This window comes from Camelus ferus, chromosome 35 (assembly GCF_009834535.1).
Source record: "Camelus ferus isolate YT-003-E chromosome 35, BCGSAC_Cfer_1.0, whole genome shotgun sequence".
Classification (NCBI taxonomy): Eukaryota; Metazoa; Chordata; class Mammalia; order Artiodactyla; family Camelidae; genus Camelus; species Camelus ferus.
This window is the reverse complement of record NC_045730.1, coordinates 13,504,029-13,527,282: the sequence shown is the minus strand read 5'-3', so window position 1 is coordinate 13,527,282 and position 23,254 is coordinate 13,504,029. Positions and strand designations below refer to the sequence as shown.

Sequence of the window (23,254 nt, the reverse complement as noted above, 5' to 3'; positions counted from 1 at the left end):
ATAACACTGTGTAAGTTTAAGACTTGCAGCATGATGATGTGATATATGTACGTATTGTGAAACGATCACCATGATAAGTGTAATTTAACATATCCATCAGCTCACAGTCACAATTTTTTCTTATATTTTTAAAAATATCTGTATTTAAAGTTTATATATGAAATTCATGTATGTGGGGAAGAAAAACTATTTGAAGCCTTCAAAACACTGAGCCTTAGAAGTTTGACCCTTTGGGAACTACTGAGCATTAGGGAAAATGCCCCACTCACTCAAGGAATCTAAGGCAGTATTTCAGTCTGGGTGTGCAGCCTCAACCACCCCTCCCCTCTCCTAGCCACTCCCCAAAGTCTCAAAAAAATAAAATAAAAAACAGCAAAATCTTTCTGATAAAGTACTATTCCAAATTTTTTTTATCAACAGTTTGTTGTTCTTCCCAAGACAGGAGTTCAGAAATGACGTACTCATAAAAAGATGTTAATTCCACCCAATCGTGATGTGCACATTGCTCATTTTCCAATCCATTGCTTCACCAAGGCTGCTCCACCCCTGCTTTTTTGGGCAGTTAACCTAACTTTGAGCTGTCAGGGTGGGGTTTTCTTTCTCTCTTTCTCTTTTTTTAATCTTGATTTTGACCTTTGGGAAACACTGTAGAAATGGATGCAGCCCTGTGTTCTCGTGCACGGACGCATGTGTGTGCAGTGTGGATCTCTGTGTGGCTCTGGTTTTCTCCATTCCAAAAACAGGGCTTTCTGCAGGGAGGATAAATATGTAAGATGATTGAATTTACACACTGATACAAACTGATGTTAATAATAGCCCTTAACTTAGATCTTTCATTATTTTCACCAGAGATGAAGTTCTTTTTTTTCAATTGAAGTATAGTTGATTTACAATGTTGTATTAGTTTCTGATGTACAGCATAGTGATTCAGAATATATATATTATATATATATATATATATATATATATATATATATATATATATATATATATATACTTTTTCATTATAGGTTATTACAAGATATTGGATGTAGTTCCCTGTGCTAAATAGTAGGACCTTTTTGTTTATTTATTTTATAGACAGTAGTGCAAATCCCGAACTCCTAATTTGTAACTCTTTGAAACTGTGATCCATGCAGTAGCGTATTTACTTACGATAAGATTTACAGAATAATCTTAATATTGATGCCTTTAAATAATTCAATACCAACAGACTCTGGGGGAAAGGACTGCAAGGGCAGAGGGAAAGATTTTGACCAGATGAACACTAGGGGAGTCAGCAGGGGTCACGGGAACATGCTGCTGTTTTATTTCCATCTTAGGTGTGTGATTCACTCTGGCAAGTCCTCAGCCCATTCTGCACGGGTGCTGTGCACAGGCTGAGCAAGTAAGGTCTTTGGGTTCAGTGGAGATTTCTGACTCATCAAGGTCACGTTTCCTTTCAAGACTTTATTCTTTATCTTTTCATCACGTTTCCAAATTTAACGGTTTAAGACAAAGCATCAGTGAGAAGACTACTATTCTCAGCTTCATCTTTGGTTCCTTTGGGTTTATTGGAACACTGACTGGCAGTCTGTTGGGGTTTTTGTTTGTTTGTTTGTTAGTTTTTTCTTTAATGGAGGTACTGGGGATTGAACCCAGGACCTCGTACATATTGGGCATGAGCTCTACCACTGAGCAATTTCCCTCCCCCATGACTGGCAGTTTTGAGGTCAGCAAAGAAATCTGGTTTTGTCCACTCTGAATGGATTACTCTTCTCTCATGCAAAATTTTGAAATATGTTAACACTAGTACTTACTCTTAACTTTCCCTGTTTGTAATAATTCATTTGAAGGATTCCTTTATTTTGTCACAGTATTGTACTGCGTAATACTCTGATGAAAATAAATTCACAGTGGGCAGTTCTGGAATTTTATTGCTTTTTTTTCCCTACTAATTCTCTTACTAAAGTAATGAACGAATCCTCCATTACAAGATTTTGAACACCAGGTTAATTGTTTGAAGGGATACCTTTTGAAATCATGGGTACTTTGTTGACTTAAATATTTTCCTTCCTCCATTTTGTAGTTAATTTGAAGAAGGGGGGTATGATTCAGGTACTTTATAAGCATCTTTGAGGGGATTAAAACCACATGTGAGTGGACCCCAGCATTGACTCCCCTCCCTAACCAGAAGCAGGACCCACCGACAGCTCTTTTTCCTTCTCTGTGATGAGCTAAACCCAACAATCCACATGAACAGGATGAACATCATCCATCTTTCATGACTGATGCTGTTTGAGGCCCTCCAATCTCTTAGACTTGCACACATAGACTCACACCTGCAGTGTCTGCCTCACCTGTCATTTCTGTACCTGAGGGCTCATCTGCCTACCGGTCTGACCCTGTGCATTCGCTGAATGGCTTCATCAGATTCAAACACGTGCTTCCCTGTCCCATGCGTATGTTCCCCGGATTCTTTCAGGTGTGTCTACTACTTAGAAGTGTGCCTGTTGCATCATATCTTAAACTTCTTTTGTTTTAATGCTGTCTCCCACCTGGCCCTTCCTGGTCAACCCATAGATACCTGATGCTCCTGCAAGATACCTTCTCCACTGGAAGCCAGATGGGGGGATTCTGGAAAATTAACAATCATAGCAATACAAATTGTCCTCCCTCCCATATAAAACATGCACAAATTAAAACTTGAAATGACTACTGAAGGTACTCAATAACTATAGCTCAGATTGTCTTTTGTGTTTCACTGGAGAGAGAGCTGAGGAGAGCAAAGAAAGAATTATTGTGGGGAGAAGGGAAATTCAATTGAAAAAATACTCTCAATCCTCATCTCATCTTCAGTGAGGTTGGTAAAGTTGTGTAGCAGGGGGAATCATTTTTCCTTCTTAAAATTGGGAGGAGAAAATATATGATGGGAAAATTAAGCCGGAGATATCCTAAGTGATGTAAACTCAGGGTAACTGTTGAAGACAATCTGGGAAGATTGGGCACTAGCTTTGTAAGGTGGAGATTTGGAGGATATGCACAGATTCGCTCTAGATGACCTGTACACTCGCATTCCTTCTGATTTCTCAGTGTCGATGCCATTCTGAGTGGTTACTGTTACCATCAATCAACCTGGCTTCTAGATCAGTTCTTGGAACATGGTGCTAGATAAATGTCATCCTCCTCCTCATCATCATTATATCTCTGTCCTTTGAAGAATTTTTTTTTAATCATTCAGGTCAGTTTTAAGTAAGCAGAGTCAGTACGACAAAGGCATTTTATACGCATATCAGACAGAGAAACCCTAATTAGCTGAAGCTATTAAGTATGAAAAGGTATTATTGCTCAAGTATTAGTTTGAAGTTATGGTAAAGGGAGAACTATAAGTCTGCAAGATCATGTATTCGAGGAAAGATCTGCCTTGACTTTGCCTCTTTTAGCCAAATAATTTTTTTAATTGAAGTATAGTTTCTGTACAATATTATGTAACTGACAGGTATACAATACAGTGATTCACAATTTTTAAAAGTTATACTCAATTTATTGTTATTAGAAAATATTGGCTGTATTCCCCATGTTGTACAGTATATCCCTGTAGCTTCTTTTATACCTAATAGTTTGTACTTCTTACTCCCTTACCCCTATATTGCCTCTTCCTCCTTCCCTCTCCCCACTGGCAACCATTAGTTTGTTGTCTATCACTATGAGTCTGCTTCTTTTTTTTTGTTTTATTCACTTGTCTGTTATATTTTTTATATTCTACATATAAATGATATCATACAGTATTTGTCTTTCTCTGTCTGACTTATTTCACTTAGCATAATGCTCTCCATGTTGCTGCAGATGGCAAAATTTCATTCTTTTTAATGGCTGAGTAATATTCCAGTGTACATCTTCTTTATCCAGTCGTCCTTTGATGGACACTTAGGTTGCTTCCGTATCTTGGCAATTCAAATAACTTATTTTAAATGCAAACACACACAAGTGTGTATGCAGAGATAATAGTATTATGGTTATAGTAAAAAGAAGAAAAAGCCTTGGTCTTTTAGGGGTACATATGGGTTATCTACATCAAAAAGATCAGTCATGAGTTGATCAGTGTTCAAGATGGACAATGAGTACACAAAAATCATTATATTATTCTCCCTACTTTGATATATTTAAATGTTTTCATATAAAATGATGGAAACAAACACACATATACACACACATAAATATTATTTGGCTTAAATGAGATGTGCTGACCGTCTACAATACATTACTAATCAGTGGCTGAAGGAGGCCTTGTAATCTCTCTCCCAATGCCCCAATTCAGCCATGCCAAAAACGTCAGGAAGAGAGCAACTAGTTACATCTCCCAAGGCGTCCCGACGTCATTGTATGGAAACGCTTTTCCTCTCTTGGACAATTCTTTCTACTGGTTCAGGCAGAGAAAAGTTATAATATAAAATACGCTTTATTTCCATCTGTTGTCACTTGAAGCTGTGGCCATTTTACTTCTGTTTTGTCACCCTAATGCTTCCAAACAAATGTGCTGAACACTGCTGTTTCAGAGATTACTTTGTAAAGCAAGGAATGGTTTGGTAAATAATCCTACTCACTCCTGACATTTTTATGTAGATTTTTAAGTGAAAATGAAGTTCTCCATCTCTCTGATGCAATCCCCTGTGGCCTGAGGCTTTCTCCTTTCCCAATCAGGGTGTCCTATGGTGATGTGAATTCCAGAGTGATGTTCACTCTGTTGCACTTGGGCATCTGGAAAAACAGAGTCCAGTTGTCACTCTGAGACAGTTCTTAGGGTTCGGTTCAATCTTGGACCAAGCAAATTGCAGGGAGGTCAGGCATGAAATTTCAGGCTGAAATGAATTTTCCTCTCCATAACTTTTTCTTCCTGACTTACTTGCCCGTGGATGGGGCTTTGGGGGAATAGAAAGAGATGGAACAATTACCCAAGGATCAGGCTTTTATTAGAGAGCATCTTCATCTGGATTTCTTCTTTTTCAGATGGGTGAGTCAAACGAAGATATAGACCAAATGTTCAGCAATTTGCTGGGAGAGATGGATCTTCTGACCCAGGTAAATTCCCCTTCTTAACTTTCAAATTAGAAAAAAAATAGAGTCACAGAATTTGAGTTTCATATGACAAGAGAGCTATTTCAAAAAAAGAAAAGACTGGAAATTGACAATATTATATGTTCCTCCTGTAACTGTGACAGCGGTAGGCAGAAAAATAAAGCTTTTTTCTCTGATCATACCCTGCTGAGTTCAGCTAATGGAATACATGGGTCACACATACGTTCTCATGCTCACCATGTTCAAACATTTAGCCAGTGGAGGAATTTTCCTCAAGCAAACTTTCCACAACCACCACCACCGCTGAACAATTTCCCCTGCAGCCACCTTTCTATAAAAACTAGTCAGTTCATCACCTTCTACATAAAACACTAAAATAAGAATCATCCAGTATTCCTAAATAAGTCAGGGGTCTTAAAGATCTCTACAAAATAAATGAAGAATAATCTATATTGTTTAAAATATTATTTTAGGAACAATAAATCAATATTAGTTGGTGTCTGCTTGTATAAAATTTGAGAAAATTTAAATTCTATGAAAGAAGAGACAAAAGATGGGAGAACAGGCTTAGAGAAAAGGGGTTCTGACTAATGACAGGTGTCCTGGATTTGCTTTCACATAAGGCCTTTCTGGGTTTTGATCTTTTCTTTATTGTGCTCGAGTGCATGTAGTCACAGGGTTGGTGTGGCTAAAACTGGTCTCCGAACAGGTAGGTCAGGGTAAAAGTAAGTTTTGGAGTAAAGTAAAGCCCCGCTTTGTCCCTGGGTCTAAAATCTGTTCTTTGATTCAGCCGTTTTCAGCTGCCCTTTGGGGTGATCGAGTGTCTTCCCAGCCATTTGAAAAGCTTGTGTTTTGATCCCCACTTGTGAATTCTGTGCCTGTTCTATTCTTGAAAACAAGAGTGGGGTTGAAATGGATGGATTAGCTGTAGGCTTCCTAATTTTTCAAAATAAGCAAAAATCAAGGAACTAAAATATATTAATGTGATAATTACTTTTTTTATCTTGAAATAATTTCAAGCTTAGAGAAAAGCTGGAAGAAAAATACAAAGAACTGTCATTTACTTTTCTCCCAGATTTCTCATTAATTAGCATGCTACGCCATCACCACCACCGGTCTGTTTCTGTTTCTTTCTCTTTGTCTTTGAATGTGTGTGTGTGTGTGTGTGTGTGTGTGTGTGTGTGTGTGTGTGTGTGTATGAGATATATGTGTCTACATAGATATCTATACACATAAAGTCTAGAAACCAGTACATATATTAACTGGACATTTTGTGGGGAAGGGGGATGAAGTCATTTCTACTATTTATATACAAAAAAATTTCAAATACACAGATTGCCAGAAAAATATGAAAAAGGAGTAATGATACATTAATACAGATTCATGAAACAGAATTAGATATAAATAGAAACAAGAATTTAAAATCTGATCAAAGTGGCATTCTAAATAAGTAGGAAAAAGAATTATTTAATAAATTGTGTTAGGTAACACATCTAAAAAAATCAAAAGCTGAATTTCCCCCTCAGACTTTACACTAGATGAGTTCCATGAATCACAGATCCTAAATATATGAGATACATAGAGAAGATAACATGAGAGAACTGTTTATGCATTTTGAAGATGTGGGTAGCTTTCCTAAGCAAGAAATGGATATCTACAAGCCATAAAAGAATGAAATATTTAAATACATAAACTTCTAAATTTCTACATGTAAAAAATAAACTATGAGTTCATAATGATACTAGTAAAAAGCAAAAACAACACTACTTTATTGGTTGCCATTGGAAATTGCCAGACATTAACATATTACTCTGAAAACTGATAAATAAAGGAAAGAATCAAGCATTTATGTCAGTATTTCTATAATCCTAGTCAAACCATATTTCAGAGTGAACAAATAATTGATGAGAGAAAGTTCTTCTTTATGGAAGAATTCCAATTAAACATTGAAAAAGAATGAAGAGTTAGAAAATCACCATCACGCAGCTTTTAATGAAATACGTTTTCAAGCATATGATTTGGGGGGGTGCTTTTTAAAATTTTATTTTGTATTGAAGTGTAGTTGATTTACAGTGTTAGTTTCAAGTGTATGGCAGGGGAACTCAGTTATACATATACATACATATGTCTTTTCAGATTCTTTTCCATTATGGCTTATTACAAGACATTAAATATAGTTCCCTGTGCTATGCAGTAGGTCCTTGTTGTTTATCAAGCATGTGACTTTTAAGGAGGTTACTGTGGAACAGTCTTCTCAAACTTCAGTCATTCACATATCATCTTTGTGATCTTTTGCCTGTCTTTATTATTTTCTTAATATTTGTCTTTAATTGATTTTTTAAATTAAACTGCATCTCAATTAGGTTAAATATTCTAACTTAATTTTTCTTAATAAACATCCAAAGTTGATACACAATAATTTAAAATTTGACTTGTGACTTTGTATATGACCTAAAATCGTTTGCGAGGCCACACCAGACATACAGAGAGAAATGTTCCCTTCTTGTTGGGCTTTGAGTGACTTTCCTGTGATTAAAGGAGTTCCCTCCTAAAACCGTTTCCTCTCTCTTCTTTCCCTCTCTGCATTTTACTCAAAGTCTGGTATATCACACATTCATGTATTCGTATTTTGTTAGAGAACTACTTCTCATTTCTTTGGGTAGCATAGTAAATTATATTCCTGAGGGGGAAAAAAACAATGAGTTGGCTACCCTCATTGTGATGTCAGGCTTCAAGTTATAGCATTTAAATATCAACTGGTTAATGAATTTTTTTTTTTTTTTACTTTCTTTCACTAAATGTTTTGTCCTCTTATTCACCCCCATTGTTTCTCCATCAGTCTTCCCTTTTCTCGGCAACTTTTGCATGGTCATCCTGTTTTTTTAAATGAATTCTGGGGTTTCAATCACTTTTCCCTGCATTTTATCCTTGATTCTAACTTGCTTGGGTTCAGTTTTTTTTTCTTAACGTTTTGATTAATGGTCTTTTTTTTTCCTACTTGTAACTGGTTATACCTCATTAATTACCCACAAACATATAATGATTGATTTCCTTCAGAAATTTAAGACACGAACAAGGATATTTTTTACCAAATCAAATTAATGTCAAAGGAAACACTCACTTTCATGAAAACATTCATGTATTAAGAACCAGTGAAACCACTTCTCAAACTATGTAAAAGTATTTTTAGAAATTTAAATTATATGTGTAATATAGCCTTTAAATCATCAAAGAAGTCACTTTTTCAATTTAAAAATGTTATTTACAAAATAGTAATTTATTCTGACTTAATTTCTTTTTAACAAGAGTTTTATTAAAAATAACAGGATTAAAATCTTACTCTATAATAGCAGACTGCCTCCTGAAATAGCTTTTATCTTTGAGTGATTAAATATTCCTTTCTTTGGTGTCATAACTTAAGTCCTTACAGAATTGGGTGTAGTGGGTGTGTCATAAATGCATCAGTACAAGAAATTTTTTCTGTTGTTTTATAAAAATGAACAATCTCATTCTCATCAGTCTCAGTTGACCTATTTTGTTTCAAGATGTACCTTCTAGCATAATTTTTAACTTGCAATTTTCTGTAGGGGGAAAAAATCACCTAAAACATGTTCAAGTAAGAATAGTTTTTTAAGAACATATGTAGAGAAAAAAGACATAAACAAAAAAAATGTCATTTTACTTACTGATTCAATTGCACTGCAAAAATGTTAGTATCATGAATAACTTTGGGGGATGATGATCTCTTTTCACAGAGTTTAGGAGTCGACACTCTCCCTCCTCCGGAACCTAAGCCGCCCAGAACTGAATTTAACTATAGTGTGGGTTTTAAGGATTTAAATGGTAAGCATAATCATTTCTTTTCTTAAGTAATTTGAAATCATAATGGTGACTAAAATGTGTACAGAAGTCTAATTTTAAAAACAAAATTTAAGGAACCTGGACATCATGACAAGGATCATTTTTAAAGTCCTGAATTTTATTCAGATGGTGTTTTATTGTGCTTGGATTGAATTGAAAGGCCAAGAAGATATTTTTGCCTATAGTGAAAAGGAACACTATCCTGCATTTGCAGAAAGTCTAAAAACTATTTTTTTAAAGTAAAGAAAGTTTCTTATTATTATTAAGTCATTGGAGTAATAAGTTACAGTAGTATATGAAAATATTAATAAGGAAATTAATTCAAGGAGATTAATGAACTGCCCATTTCATCTTGATTGATAATATATGAATAGATGCATCAAGAATATTTTTATTTAATATATAATTAACATATAATATATTTGCTCTATTTGACATTTTTTTTATTCTCCCAGAGATCATCATGTTCTTTTACTAACAAAACTCTCTCTTCCTATTTAGTGCTTGACAATCTTTAGCCCATGTGCTATTCAGATTACAATGAATCCTAAAATAATTGCTCCCAAATAAGTGAGAATTCACTGCAACTCTTGAAAAAGGTTTTTCAAAGACTTGCAGTGCCTATCAAAAGAATGGGAAACAGGATAATAGAGAAGCCCAGTTACAGAAATCCAGAGTTCCAAATTTTATTTCTATCACTCACCGAGTTCTGTGTTTCTGTCGTTTTCAATAATTTTTTGATAAACCCAAGGTGCCAATACCTGTATCTTGATAAATTATAATACATCTCTTCTACTTTCCCTCTTTTCCTATTTCCCATGTAAAATTATTTCTGTCGGTCATTTTCATTGCAGCATGGAATGATGGTAACATTCATGAAGTTTCAAAAAACCAACACACTTTTGTAAAATTATGACATTAATAGTGAACATATACTTGGACATGTGAACTATGCAGGTTTGCCTGACACTCTCATAACAACTGGATACTTTATCAGTTCAGTTAAAATTCAAATATAATCAATAATGTAGTTGTAGTCAACTCAACTAATGCTTTTGAAACACTTAGTACCCAGTATCAAAAAATTACTGAAAATGACGGAAACCAAGAAACCCAGCAATATATAAACATAATAACATGAAAGTGCAGTAACAAGAAACTCATGTTAGTAAGGAGACAAGACGATAAAGAAAGTACTGATGTATCCTGAAAATTAAATTTGTTGGGAATTAAAATAGAGATAGATTTTTTTACCGTCTTCACTGAAAGCATTGCTTAAAATGAGTCAAAAAACTATTTCACCCAAAGTCATTTAGAGAATTAGTGACAGACTTCCAAACAGAATCCCTAGTTCCTTACCACTCAGTTCCATACTGATATGTTAGGATTATAATTTACTTTGGAAATTGTTAATATATATTAAGTGTGATTATGGGAATTTTGTCCCCAAAATCTTTCTAAAGGATTAAAATCATTTGCTTATGTGCCAAGAGTCACAATGTAATTGGTAACGCTAGAAAATTCTGACTATGCTTCATTAGTTGAACATATCTTTTCTCTGGGGTTTTTTAAAATGAATTTCACTTAATTTTAAGAAAAAGTTATATGCCCAGAAAGTGATGGCTTAGAAGGAAACAAACCCTTTTTACACAGTTGGGAGATCCGGACTTCAGTCCATGTGCTGTACATATAACTAGCAGCGTGAATGTAAAATGCTCCAGGCTGTTTACGATAATGATGTTTGGCAATACATTATTTCACCATGCTTTCTGCTGATTTGTTACTGAGTAAGCTTCATTTCCACCACCCCCATTTCCTCCTAGTTTATGCTGCACAATGCAGCTAGAATTCTCCGCCTCATGGTCATCCTTTGTCCATGACACACGCTATCCGGCGACTGCCTGATCTCAAAGCGCCCTGCCAACACGACTCCCCGACACCACTCCCTGTGTGCCCTGTGGTCTGACAGCTTTCAGGATCACATGTCTGACCCCCACCGGAGTCACACATGGCAGGAATCCCAGTGAGAACCGTCCCCCTCACCCCCACTCTGGAAATCCGGGGCTGCCCTTTCCTCTGACAGTGAGCTCCCAGCAATCTGTCTTACGAAGTCTTTACCAGTCAATTCCAATTTAAAAAAAATTTTTTTTAACTCCTAAACTCCCTTAGTGCTTTATTTCCTGCTGTGTGTCGTTCATTGCTCTTTGTGTGGTGTGAGAGTTCCTACCTTGGGAAGGCTGCCCACAGGAACTCCAAGTCTCAAGGAACAGTAAATAAATCCTAGTGGGTGAGATCTACTTTTTTCCAAATATATTGACCAGTGGTGCTCTGTCTGCCCTCCAAAGACCTGAGGAGGACTTTCCAACCATTTCCAACCTCTCCCCTCCCCTACTTTCTAAAATTCTAAGATCTTGTACTAGAATGTACAAGAATTCCCTACTTCGGTATTCTAATCACAGGCTTGGATTTGACTTTACTTATAAGTGACCTGTGAGGTCCCCCAAAATAGGGAAGATATTTCCCTTCCCTCCCCCCTCTTTTTTTCTTTTTTGAAGGTAAAGAATTTTTTTAACTTTATTGATATTTAACTGACAAGTAAAATTTAAGATATCTGAAGTGTACAACTCCATGATTTGATATACATATATATTGTGAGAGGGAGCCCCCTAATCAAGTTAACACATTAATCACCCCACATACTTAACTTTTGTGTGTGTGTGAGAACATTTGAGTTCTACTCTCTCACCAAATTTCAGTTATACAATACAGTGTTACCAACTCCAGTCATCAAGTTATACTTGGATCCTCAAACCTCATTCACCTTGTAACTGAAAGTTCAGACCCTTTTATCATCCTTTTCCTATTTCCCCCACCTCCAGCCCCCTGCAACCAGTGCTCAAATTTACTTTCTAAAATAACCATCTTTCATGGCGTTTAAGGGTACAAACTTGTGAGAAGTAATAAACTAGCCATAGAGATTTAATGTACAGTTTATTAAACACAGACAATAATATTGTAAGCGTGTAATGTGATAACTCTCCTTACAATGGCAACCATATTACAACACATAAATGTATCAAAGTAACACACATACACCTTAAATTTGTAAGTTACATGTCAAATGTATCCAATAAAAATAAATGATAAAAATGAAATAAAATTACCATCGTTCCGATTTTCCAGGTGCAAATCGTTGTTCTGATGGTTAATGTGATTTCTCCTATCAGAGTCCTTAAACGCACTTGAAGACCAGGATTTAGACGCTCTCATGGCGGATCTGGTAGCAGACATAAGTGAGGCTGAGCAGAGGACAGTCCAGGCCCAGAAAGAGGCCTCTTTGAACCGGCCTCCTTCGGCATCTCTGGAAGTTCCAGGTTTCAGTGGTGCAGCTTCTCTTGGTTACGGAGCAAATGTTGCTGCAACAAGTATTGGCCAATGTGAGGATGACTTACCACCTCCACCGGCTGACCCCATGCTAGACCTTCCTCTGCCACCACCTCCTCCTGAACCTCTCTCCCAGGTATGTCCGTGGGGCCAGTGATGGCAGGACTCTTGACTTCTGCCACTCACAATCTCTTTCTTCAATGTGACAGTTACATTCATGAGTTTATCTGCCCAGAGCTCTTGAGATAAAAAAAAAATGAGGATCCCGGATGTGCTCATTGCAAAGTCAGAGTCCTCATAAAAGGACACACTGGTGCATATAAAGGATATATTAGGACCATATTCACAAATTATTACAGTTTGGCAAAAATCTGTATTTGTATGCCACACTCCTTGATAATACTCAATCTTTGGAGGTAATGTTCTATTAACTTGGTATGAACTGTGGAAATGATGTATTCATTTCTGTGACCCTGGTCCTAGCTCAGTGCATATAGAATTGGAGGCCTTCCTTACGTATTTCTGAATATCGCTGAATCTGGCAGCTGTGTTCAGAAGGGCGAAGAGATCTCTGTATCACTTGTTAGGTCAAAGTTGGGAGGGGCGTTATGGGGCAGGTAGGTGAAGAGGACTTGATGTTAGTCACTTTCTGAATACCAGGAAAATAAACAGGTGGGAAGTTAGTATCATCTTTATTTGGGGTGTTGACTTATGTCTCTCATCAAAGCAAGAAGGGCACTTTTAAGGATTTTTCTTAGCGTAAAGCCATTTTAAAAATATGTTAGTGGGGGAGGGTATAGCTCAGCAGTAGAGCACCTGCTTAGCATGCCCAAGGTTCTGGGTTCAATCCCCAGGACCTCCATTAAAAGTAAATAACTAAATAAATAAACCTCAGTACCCTCCTCAAAAAAAAGTGGTTTAAAAAAAAAGTATGTTAGAGTAGAACCTAGCTGTATTTCCTGTGGCTTCTGCATTTGCTGTGCTGTGTCATTAAGATTAGTATTCATAAATACAATTGTAGTAACCTGGACATTTCCTACAAAGCCTTTTGGATGAACAAATATGAAATATAAATCAAATATTAAATCCTACTTATTGCTCTGTTGTGTAATTATTGTATAAAAATTATTTGAAAATTGGCAATCCATAGAGAACAGAGGCTCTTTTTTCCCCAGTTTTATTAAAATGTAATTGACGTATAATACTGTGCAAGTTTAAGGTATACGACGTGATGATCGGATACACATACGTTGTAAAATGATTACCACAATAAGGTTAGTTAACACTTTCATCACCTCATAAAATTACCTTTTTGTTGTACGTGTGGTGGGAACATACAAGATCTACTCTCTTAACAACTTTCAGATTTAGGACACAGTGTTGTTAACCATAGTCACCAGGCTGGGTGTCAGCTCCCCAGAACTCACTCAGCTCCCCGCTGGAAGTTTGTATGCTTTGACCCACCTCACTCTATTTCCTCTCTCCCCTAGTCCCCGGCAACCACCATTCTACTCTCTATCTCTGAGTTCAGCTTTTTCAGTGATGCCCTCAGGGTTCATCCATATTGTCACCAATGGCAGGATTTCCTTTTTTCTGGTGGATAAATAGTATTTCATTGTATATGTATACATTTTCTTTATCCGTTCATCAGCCTCAGACACAGGTTGTTTCCATGTCTTGGCTGATGTGAATAATGCTGCCGTGAACAAGGGAGTGCAGGTCTCTTCAAGATGGTGGCTTCGTTTCCTTTGGATAAGTGCCCAGGAGTGGAATTGCTGGATCATAGGGTAGTTCCACCTGTAATTTTTTGAGGAATCTCCATATTGTTTTCCACAGTGGCTGCACCAGTTTACATTCCCACCAACGGTGCACACTTCCCCACCAACACTTGTTATCTCTTGTCTTTGATAATGGCCTTTCTAAAAACAGAGGCTCTTAATACAGGGTCCATGAAGATTTCAGAGAGGCCATGACACTCAGCTGTATGCAACGTTGAATACATACGTGAAGCTTCATGGGTTTCAGGGCTTTCAATATATTCCTTGAGGGGATATGTGGCTCAAAAACAACATGAGAACTACTGGTATAAGAATATATATGTCCACTTTCAAGTAATTAAAATGCAACCAGAACGGCTCATTTCCTTATCATTATAAATAGGTAGGAGAGCCTTAATAATCCTATTCTAAGGATATTAACATAAAAAATCTAAGGGTTTTGGGCTCATAAAATATTTCATTCTCTTTTCTGCCTGCTCATGTATGTTTGTCAATATTGGGGTTTTGGGTTTTGGTTTGGTTTTTTTTTGTTTTTTTGTTTTTTGGTGAATTATAAATTTCAGTTTGAGTGTAAGTCTTAACTCTGGGTAAGTTAAAGACCCCTTTAGGAATCTAATAAAAACCAGGAATCCCAGCAAACGCATACTGATCCAAAAGAATGTATATAATTTCAGGAAGTGCTCAGTTCCCTTGAGATTAACCTAGAGATTTCTCAGGTTAGACCCAGTTTTGAGCCAGAGACTTTTGCAGACTATGTGAAGCCCTGAATCATCATTCAATCTTTGAAGTTACTATTTCTAAGATATAAAAGGTGACTGTCTTCTGTATCTCTGGGTTTAAGATTCTGTTACTGTCACTTAAATTCTGAAAATCATGCACGTGAAATTTGGTGCCCTATAATACAGCCTTTCGCCAGAAGACACCAGTGATGGCGTGGGTACCTACTGGTATTATTTAATGGACTGTGTTGAATGTCTTGCTGTTTCACAGGAAGAAGCAGAAGCTCAAGCCAAGGCTGATAAAATTAAGCTGGCATTGGAAAAACTGAAGGAGGCCAAGGTCAAGAAGGTAAACTATGAGTCATTTTTGCGTGGGGGCAGTCAAATTAATGACATTTTATTATGCCTGAGGATAAAAAAGTTTTAAATTTTGAGCGATGCTTCCCAGATAGTTGTGTTGTTGTTGTTGTTGTTGTTGTTGTTGTTGTTGTTTTAATTCAAGGACAAAGACAAGTTATTCTTTTCTGTGACATCAGTTGGCTCATTTGTGATTGATAAATCTGGGACACTAAGACAGTGGACATGTGGAAGTTTCCAAGTCTCTACCTCCAGGGCTCCCTCCCCTAAGGATGCCCCCTGGGTTCTGCTTCCTCGTGGATAACTGCCCACCCTCAGCTGGGTCAGAGTTCGACATCCATTGGCATCACTTATTTCCATGATTGTTTCTATGCATTTTTAATACCTGCCCTAGATATCCAAGGTCGCTCCCAAAGTACCAAGTGTTCTTTTGGCTAGTGCTGTGTGTTCAAAGCTGCAAAGGTTTTGAGTGACCTGCTCCAACCCTATTGTCCCAATAAGCCTGTAACTGATGGTGCCTTTTCTGTAGAGCATTGGTTTTTCCAGAGACACAGGTATCGTGTTATAACAGAAGCACATGCGTTTAACCTCAGTAGAAGCATCTATCTAATAATAATAGTTAATTTGGTAAATTATGAATAAAACAAACAGCTTCAGTCCAACTCCTGACTCATACACCATGTCTGAGATGCAATAAAAACTTTTTACTTACAGTTGGGCGAGTTACTCTTTTTCATACTGGGCATTAGAGTGTATGTTTCTGCAGCACCTCTCATGGTTCCTTGAATGAAGGCATTCAATACGTGTTGACTGATATTTAATAAACATTCCTTGAATCTCCCAGGATCCAGACCTTCAAGTTTCATCTATGAGAATTTTTCCACATCAGTCTGGTTCCATTCATTTCAAACTTGCATTTTTTTTTTTTTTTTTTGCTGCTCTTTTTCCTCATCTTCTACATGTGATTATGCTCTGTGGTCCTATCATTGAACTCGTCCATCCTCAGTGGCCTTCTTGCCGCTGCTTGTACCCGCTCGGGAAACCCTGGTTCAGTCCAGCTCCCCGTCTACTCAGTGGGGGTCCTCCATGCCGCCTGAGCTTCCCCAGTTCAGTCATCTCCCACTAATCTAGAAAACTTTCTCCCCTGTCCTTTCTCTGGAAACCTCCTTCCTCACTCACATTCTCTCAGCCGATGATGCTGCCGCCTGTTGCACTGAGAAAAGCCATCAAGAGGAAGGTCCCACCAGCTCCCGGCACATGTAGCTCCCCGCACATGTAGCTCCCCGCCTGCCCGCACCTGTGGCATGTGGTCCACAGTCTTAACTGTTCTTGTGGGTGAACTCTCATGTTTCTAAGAGCAGCCTCCCCTCATGTGCTCCACTTCCCATCCTTTCATCTTGTCCCTCCTCTGCTCAGAAGCCATCCAAGGATGCCCTACTCACACAGCCAAGCCCAGATCCTCACAACGATGTAAACCCCCTGGGTGACCTGGCTGCCTGCCCTCTCCCCATCACTGTCTCCCTCAGTCTCCGTTCCAGCCACCTGGTTTCACCGCTGCTCCTTGATGTTCTGGGCACACCCTTGCCTCAGGACCTTGGTGCTTTGTGGTCCCCCTGCCTCAAAAGCTCTCCCCAGACTCTGGTGGCTTCTCTCCATCCCTAACTAGATCTGGTCACCTGCTCAGTGCCACATACAGTATCCCTTAGCATCCCCTGCTTTCCTTTCCTCCGCTGCGCTGTCACCATCCAGCGTACTCTCCGCTTGACCTTTTCATCTTGTTTATCCCATTTAATGCCTGCCTCCCCTCCCCACCCCCAGGGAAGCTCCTCTGGGAACTTTTTATGTTTTCTTCATTGACACATCCTCATCTCATAGAACCAGGGCTGGGGTACAGAGAGGGGAACAGGCAGGTGAGGTCCCTGCTTGTGTGGAGTTAAATTCTAGTGGGGCAGACAAGTGCTGTGAAGAACATAAAGCAGGAAGGAATGAGACTACCCAAGAAACGCTTTTTTTTTTTTAATTGAGGTAACATTAGCTTACAACATTATGTAAGTTTCATGTGTACAGCCCTGTATTTCTACTTCTGTGTATGCAACAGTGTGCTCACCACCAAAATCTAGCTTCCATCTGTCACCATCCAGTCAGTCCCCTTGACCCCCTGAGTAAGAGGGAAAACTGGAGAAGTTGTGGTCAGAGAGGCAAGTGGGGCCACCAGGCCTCACAGGCATGAGGAAGAGTCTGGAACATACTGTAAGTGCAGTGGGAAACCATTTGAGGGTTTTAACAAGGGATAATATACAGCTTTAAAAGATCATATTGGCTGTTTTGTGGGAAATGGATTGAAAGGGGATGGGCAAGGGCAGGGTGACCCGTTCTGTAGCCTTTTCTAGCACAAGCCTTCCCTGTAGACAGTCATGGGTGGAACTGAGTCACAGAGGGATGGCAAGAGAGATGGGCTGTCCTGGGTCACTGACTTTACCTTCGGAGATAAAAATACAAAAGGAATGAATAAAAATAAAATTTGTAATTTGTTAAACTATTTTAAACCGCTGGATTGTTTATAAAATAGGGACATGGGAGATACCCTCAGAGGAGGCATGAAAAGAGAAGCTGATGCTTAGATAAAAAGGTAGAATGATTAACATATCTGGTCCATTTGCTTAATTGAATATTAAGAGAACAGGGAGGAGAGAGCAGGATCGAAAGCAAAAAGTACCACCTGCCTTTAGTCAACAAAGAAGATGTAAAACAGAACCACTCTGATCAATGGGAGAGGAAAGAAAATTAAGAAGCCAAGTGGTAGATTTGTTCTGCCTTCAGACACTCCAGATATGTTTCTTAAAACCAAAGACTGTTGCACAGAACATTTAAAAAGATAACTGTGTCCATTAAGAAAGGAACTAAGACATACTGACACATAATCTACAACGTGCTTTTTAAAGAATGGAAATCAAGTGTTTTCGAAGGACTTTGCCCTCAAGTATTCTGTGGGGGGTTGACATCATTTTGGACCACGAGTCTTGATGTGCAAAGCTTTGGAACTGGAAACAGAATCAACTCACTCATTGATTTTCTTTCTTTTCTTTAAAGCTCTGTGACTCAGGAGAACAAATCCATTTGTAAATTTTATTATAGAAACAAATATATAGTAAATGATTTAGGACTGGGATTTTTTTTTTAGTTTTTGGGGGTTTTTTTTTAGTTTTTTTATTGAGTTAGAGTCATTTTACAACGTTGTGTCAAATTCCAGTGTAGAGCACAGTTTTTCAGTTATACATGAACATACATATATTCATTGTCACATTTTTTTTCACTGTGAGCCACCACAAGATCTTGTATATATTTCCCTGTGCTATACAGTATAATCTTGTTTATCTATTCTGCATATGCCTGTCAGTATCTACAAATTTTGAACTCCCAGTCTGTCCCTTCCCACCCCTCTCCCAGACTGGAATATTCTTGTATTCATTAGTTTGCAAAAGAAAAAGAAGAAATTATTTTAAAAAATTAAATCTTTACTAAACTGGATTAGAAAGGGGAAGTTTTTTCATTCTTGACTCATTGTGCCCTGGATCATACATACAGTGTTGATATGAAGAGTCCTTGGCTTGCTAAATCACGTAACTGTGATTTAGGGTGTCATGTGTTGGCATAGAGCTACTCTTCAGCTTACAAATGTGAAAAAAAAGGTGTGAAGAATAGTAAATATGATTTCTTCTTGCTAAAAGTCACCAGCCTTCTCTTATTTTTTTCCTAAGTTTTATAATTGTGGACCTTCATAACTACATGTGGATTAAATTTAGTTTGCAATTTATGCCAAAAAAAAAAAAACCCTTTCATCATTGCATCATTGTCAAATTATGCAGTTTACTTTTTTTTTCTCTCTCTCTCTCTCTCTTTAAAACAAAAAAAAACACCAAGATATGTTTTATTTTCTCAAGAATTCCTAAGCAAAAATGAAATGTGGTCAAACATCGTTAATTTTTCCATCAGGAAGATTGCCTTCTAAATCCTAACACTGAGAGTGTTTCTTAGGACATGTAGCTACTTTATAGCAGGAATCCTCAGCAAAGAGCAGGGGGTATGCCTTCCATAGAAAATAAGGCATGGTAATTCCACTATTTGAGGAATTTCTGTTTTTTCAGGCAACCCTCCATGCCTGATTTCTCAGGTCAGATTAGTGTGTCTTTGACACTGTGGTACTTGGGCCTGTTGTTTTAAATACATCAGAAGATGAACATACAACAGAAACAACTGTCCAACTAGAGGTTTCGGTGCTACAGATTTTCAAGGGGGAAAAAATGTGTTCTTCAAACAAGCCTGGAATAAAGGTCTAACTTGAATGGTCCCAGGAGGAGGAAATGCACTTCTGTTGCCCTGGTGTCTGCATCTGCCTCTCAGGTGTGCACGTGTGGGAAGGGAAGGCACTAGGAGTGGTTCGATGTGTGTGGTCCTTGCCTGCACCTCACCCAGATTCTTATCACCACCCACACCATTGGTTGCTGTTGGTGACTATGCACAACAATCCACAGGAACTGCCGTCTTCACTGCTAACCACACAATGTTTTCAAGATCCAATTGGGTAGAAGTGGGACTGGAGGGGCAATATCCCTGCGGCTCAGAATCTAACCCAAACTTTGGAGGAGGAAGAAATGTTACCAATTGTATGGCCTCTCTCTCCATTCCAACTAAAGACTTTTTTTTAATAATGATAAGTCTCTTTGTACAGCCACAATGGAGAACAGCATGAAGTTTCCTTAAAAAACTAAAACTAGAGTTGCTGTATGATCCAGCAATCCCATTCCTGGGCATATATCCAAAAAAGATGAAAACTTTAATTCAAATAGATACATACACCCCAATGTTCATAGCAGCACTGTATACAATAGCCAAGAAGACATGGAAGCAACCTAAATGTCCATCAACAGATAACTGGATAAAGACATTGTGATATATATATATACACACACACATACATACACACAATGGAATACTACTCAGCCATAAAGAAGAATGAAATAATGCCATTTGCAGCAACATAGATGGACTTGGAGATTATCATACTAAGCAAAGTCAGTCAGACAGAGAAAGACAAATATCATATGACATTGCTTATATGTGGAATCAAATAAATGATACAAATGAACCTACTTACAAAACAGAAACAGACATAGAAAACGACACAGACATAGAAAACAAACATAATTATCAAAGGGAAAGGGCAGGGAGGGATAAATGAGGAGTTTAGGATTAACATTTACACACCACTATATAAAAAACAGATCAACAACAAGAGCTTGCTAGCACAGAGAATTATATTCAATATTTTGTAATAACCTATAATGGAAAAGAATCTATATATAACTGAATCACTATGCTGTACACCAGAAACTTAACGCAACATTGTAAATCAACTATATGTCAATTAAAAAAGTAAAATTAAAAGAAATGATAAGTCTCGTTTGTGAATAACCAGGACTGGCCTTAGACCAACAGAACAGGCACATCTTGTTTCTGACTATGTCTTTCAAGTTAGAATAGAAATTTAAGCAAGCATATTAGGTGGTTCTGGTTGACGACACTGTTTCTGGGAATTCTCCACTGGCTGTGTGTGGAGTGGCTGCAGGCACCGCAGAGGTTGGGCAGGGATTGTCTGGAAAGGAAAAGACAGCACCTCCTTCCTGGGTGGCACTCAAAGATAGACTCTAAACAGAGCTGACTCCCGCTTAATTAGGTAGGATCTGTGGTCTTGGCCGAGAATAAAATAATAATGTAGATCTTCCCAGAAGGAGTCATGGGAAATCGTCCCTTAAACATAAGTGTCTAATAAATTTGAGCTTAGTGGGCACATTTCCACTCTTCCTTTTGAAGACTGGATATATAGCACCGTTATTACCTGTAGCACACATAAACAGCAACTACTGTCATTAAAAATGTTATAAATACACAGGTGACAAAGAAAATCCAAACCCTAGCTACTTCCTTCTTGAATTGTTATATTGCATCATGGCCTCTCTTAGGGATCACAAGTTTTAATAACCTTGGCAAATTGTCAATGAAATTCTGTGTCCTTACTGAAGATGAGTACATTGTGCTCCTACCAAACCCTCCAGATTTAGAATGAGATAGCTACCAATTTGACTATGAACCCAAAGCAGCAGAATTTTTTTTTAATGGAATGAAAGGTAAACTTGATCACTAATTTGCCCTGCATGCCTCTATAGTAGCTTTTTCTTAGTCTATATTGATTGGCTTAATCCCCTTCTAATCTCCAGTGTGTTGTGCTGTGACACCACCTGCCTCTTAGCAAGACCCCTTGGTGGTGCTGTCACTGTGCAACTCCCGGCCTCCAGAGAACTGTAGATTAGCCAAGTTGGTCTTACCTGTGTCCCAGAACTCTTGGGTTGCATGAAATGGGACCCAACCCCAGCTCAGCAAGAGAGAAGAATTTATTATAAAGATACTGGAGGGGCTTTCAATTAAGAAACACTTCTGGGCTCTGTGATGCTCCTGAACAAGTAACAGAAGGATGTCGGGAAGGCAGGCACTCAGCACTTCTTTGGTTCTCTTGGTTTTCTGTCTCCCTCCCCAGAATGCAGCCCCTGGAGGCTGGACAAGCGCTTTGCATATTGTGTGCTTATTTCTGTTTTCGTGAATTGGTTTCTCCATGTCTGTATTGCTAGCCCCTTAAACAAGTGCTTGGCATAGGAGTGAATTCATATTGAGTGAGTTTGCAGGACACCTTCTGACTTAAATTCACAGAAGCAATAACGACCTTGAAACCTTAACCTCTGTGGTTAAATTGCCAGAACTGACTGGTTGCTCGGGTGGCTTTATCTTCAGCTCGTTGTCAAGGTGCACATGGATGATAACAGCACGAAGTCACTGATGGTGGATGAGCGGCAGTTGGCCCGAGATGTTCTAGACAACCTTTTTGAGAAAACCCACTGTGACTGCAACGTGGACTGGTGTCTTTATGAAATATATCCAGAACTGCAGATTGGTAAGTCTCATTCCCAGCAGTAGGCTGTGCTCCAAAAACTTGTGAGTTTGCTTTATCATGGGTTTTGGTCTATTATTAAGAAGAGTTTGAGTCAAGGCTGTCAAGACTCCTGAGACATCAATTCCCTTGCCTCAGCTTCAGTGCTCGCATCTTCATTTATTTATGGTGAAGGGACTGGGATTGGAACAGGTGGCCAGACTTTGGGGAAAGTTAGCGTGATTACTGCTGCTTCTCTAGGGGACCCAAAAGGAAGAGCAAGTGACAGGATGATACTTCTTACTGCGAACTGAACAGATTGCAGGAGGGCCAGGGTATCTGTCACCCGATGTCTCCTTAGAGTTTGCTTCCTTAAACTATAGGGTAACTATGCCACAGGCCTCACATCACTGTCCGTTTCCCCTACGTTCCTCCCCACTCACTCAACACCTGACACTTTGTCTAGTGGAAGAGGCTCAGCCCCAAAGAGCAAAGGAGAGTTGATTGAAATTGATGAGTTTTTTGTTTTTGTTTTTGTTTTTGTTTTGTTTTTTTAGTTAATAAGCAATTAAAGAAATACTCTGTTACTTCTCATTCTTAATACCACTCACAGAACAGTCATCTCCCAGGAGGGCCTGTTGGAATCCAGAATTGCCTGTGTTAGAAGCTTTGGGTTCACCTCTTTCTGGAGGAAATGGTCTACACTGAAATAACCTCTTGAAGTTTTCTTCCACTCTCTGGGCCAAATAGAGAAATGAAAGTCTCCAAAGGCAGGCTTAGGGTTGATTCCAACGTCCATTCGTTGTTTTTAGAGTTTGAGGGAGCAATGTTTTCCAGTACTCATCACTTTCCTCACGATTGCATTCAGGGTTGTTTAACCAATTATGGCCTGATCGTCTTCCTTCCAAATAGGATGTTACCTCCACCTGGGACTATTTAAAGTCAAAAATTCGAATATGAAAAAAGAGCAGTGGAGGACCACTGTCTCTATAGTGTTCATCAGCCATGCTTTTTATGGAAAATAAGTTGAAGACCCGAGACTGAAGAATAGCCATGACAGGTGTTACAATGTGACATCATGTAATTAGGAATTTCTAAAAACTGATGAGAAGCATGAAGCA

The 23,254-nt window shown here is 38.3% G+C and overlaps 1 protein-coding gene and 1 long non-coding RNA gene across 2 annotated transcripts in view; one reads left to right on the top strand and one right to left on the bottom strand.

Moving 5' to 3' along the window:
• The window catches only part of APBB1IP (amyloid beta precursor protein binding family B member 1 interacting protein), a 94,237-nt gene that overhangs the window by 32,712 nt on the left and 38,271 nt on the right, over positions 1-23,254 (top strand). Inside the window, exons 3-7 of the mRNA XM_032473706.1 lie at positions 4,987-5,058; positions 8,811-8,898; positions 12,144-12,436; positions 15,069-15,146; positions 21,998-22,157. Of these exons, the coding sequence (XP_032329597.1) occupies positions 4,987-5,058; positions 8,811-8,898; positions 12,144-12,436; positions 15,069-15,146; positions 21,998-22,157 (691 nt within the window). The remainder of the gene's footprint in view (positions 1-4,986; positions 5,059-8,810; positions 8,899-12,143; positions 12,437-15,068; positions 15,147-21,997; positions 22,158-23,254) is intronic.
• LOC116661501 lies at positions 1,563-23,174 on the bottom strand. Its single transcript, XR_004317384.1, has 4 exons — positions 22,274-23,174; positions 18,816-18,822; positions 2,478-2,489; positions 1,563-1,573 (listed from the first exon to the last, which is right to left on the bottom strand). It is a non-coding gene; the product is annotated as an uncharacterized LOC116661501 (long non-coding RNA).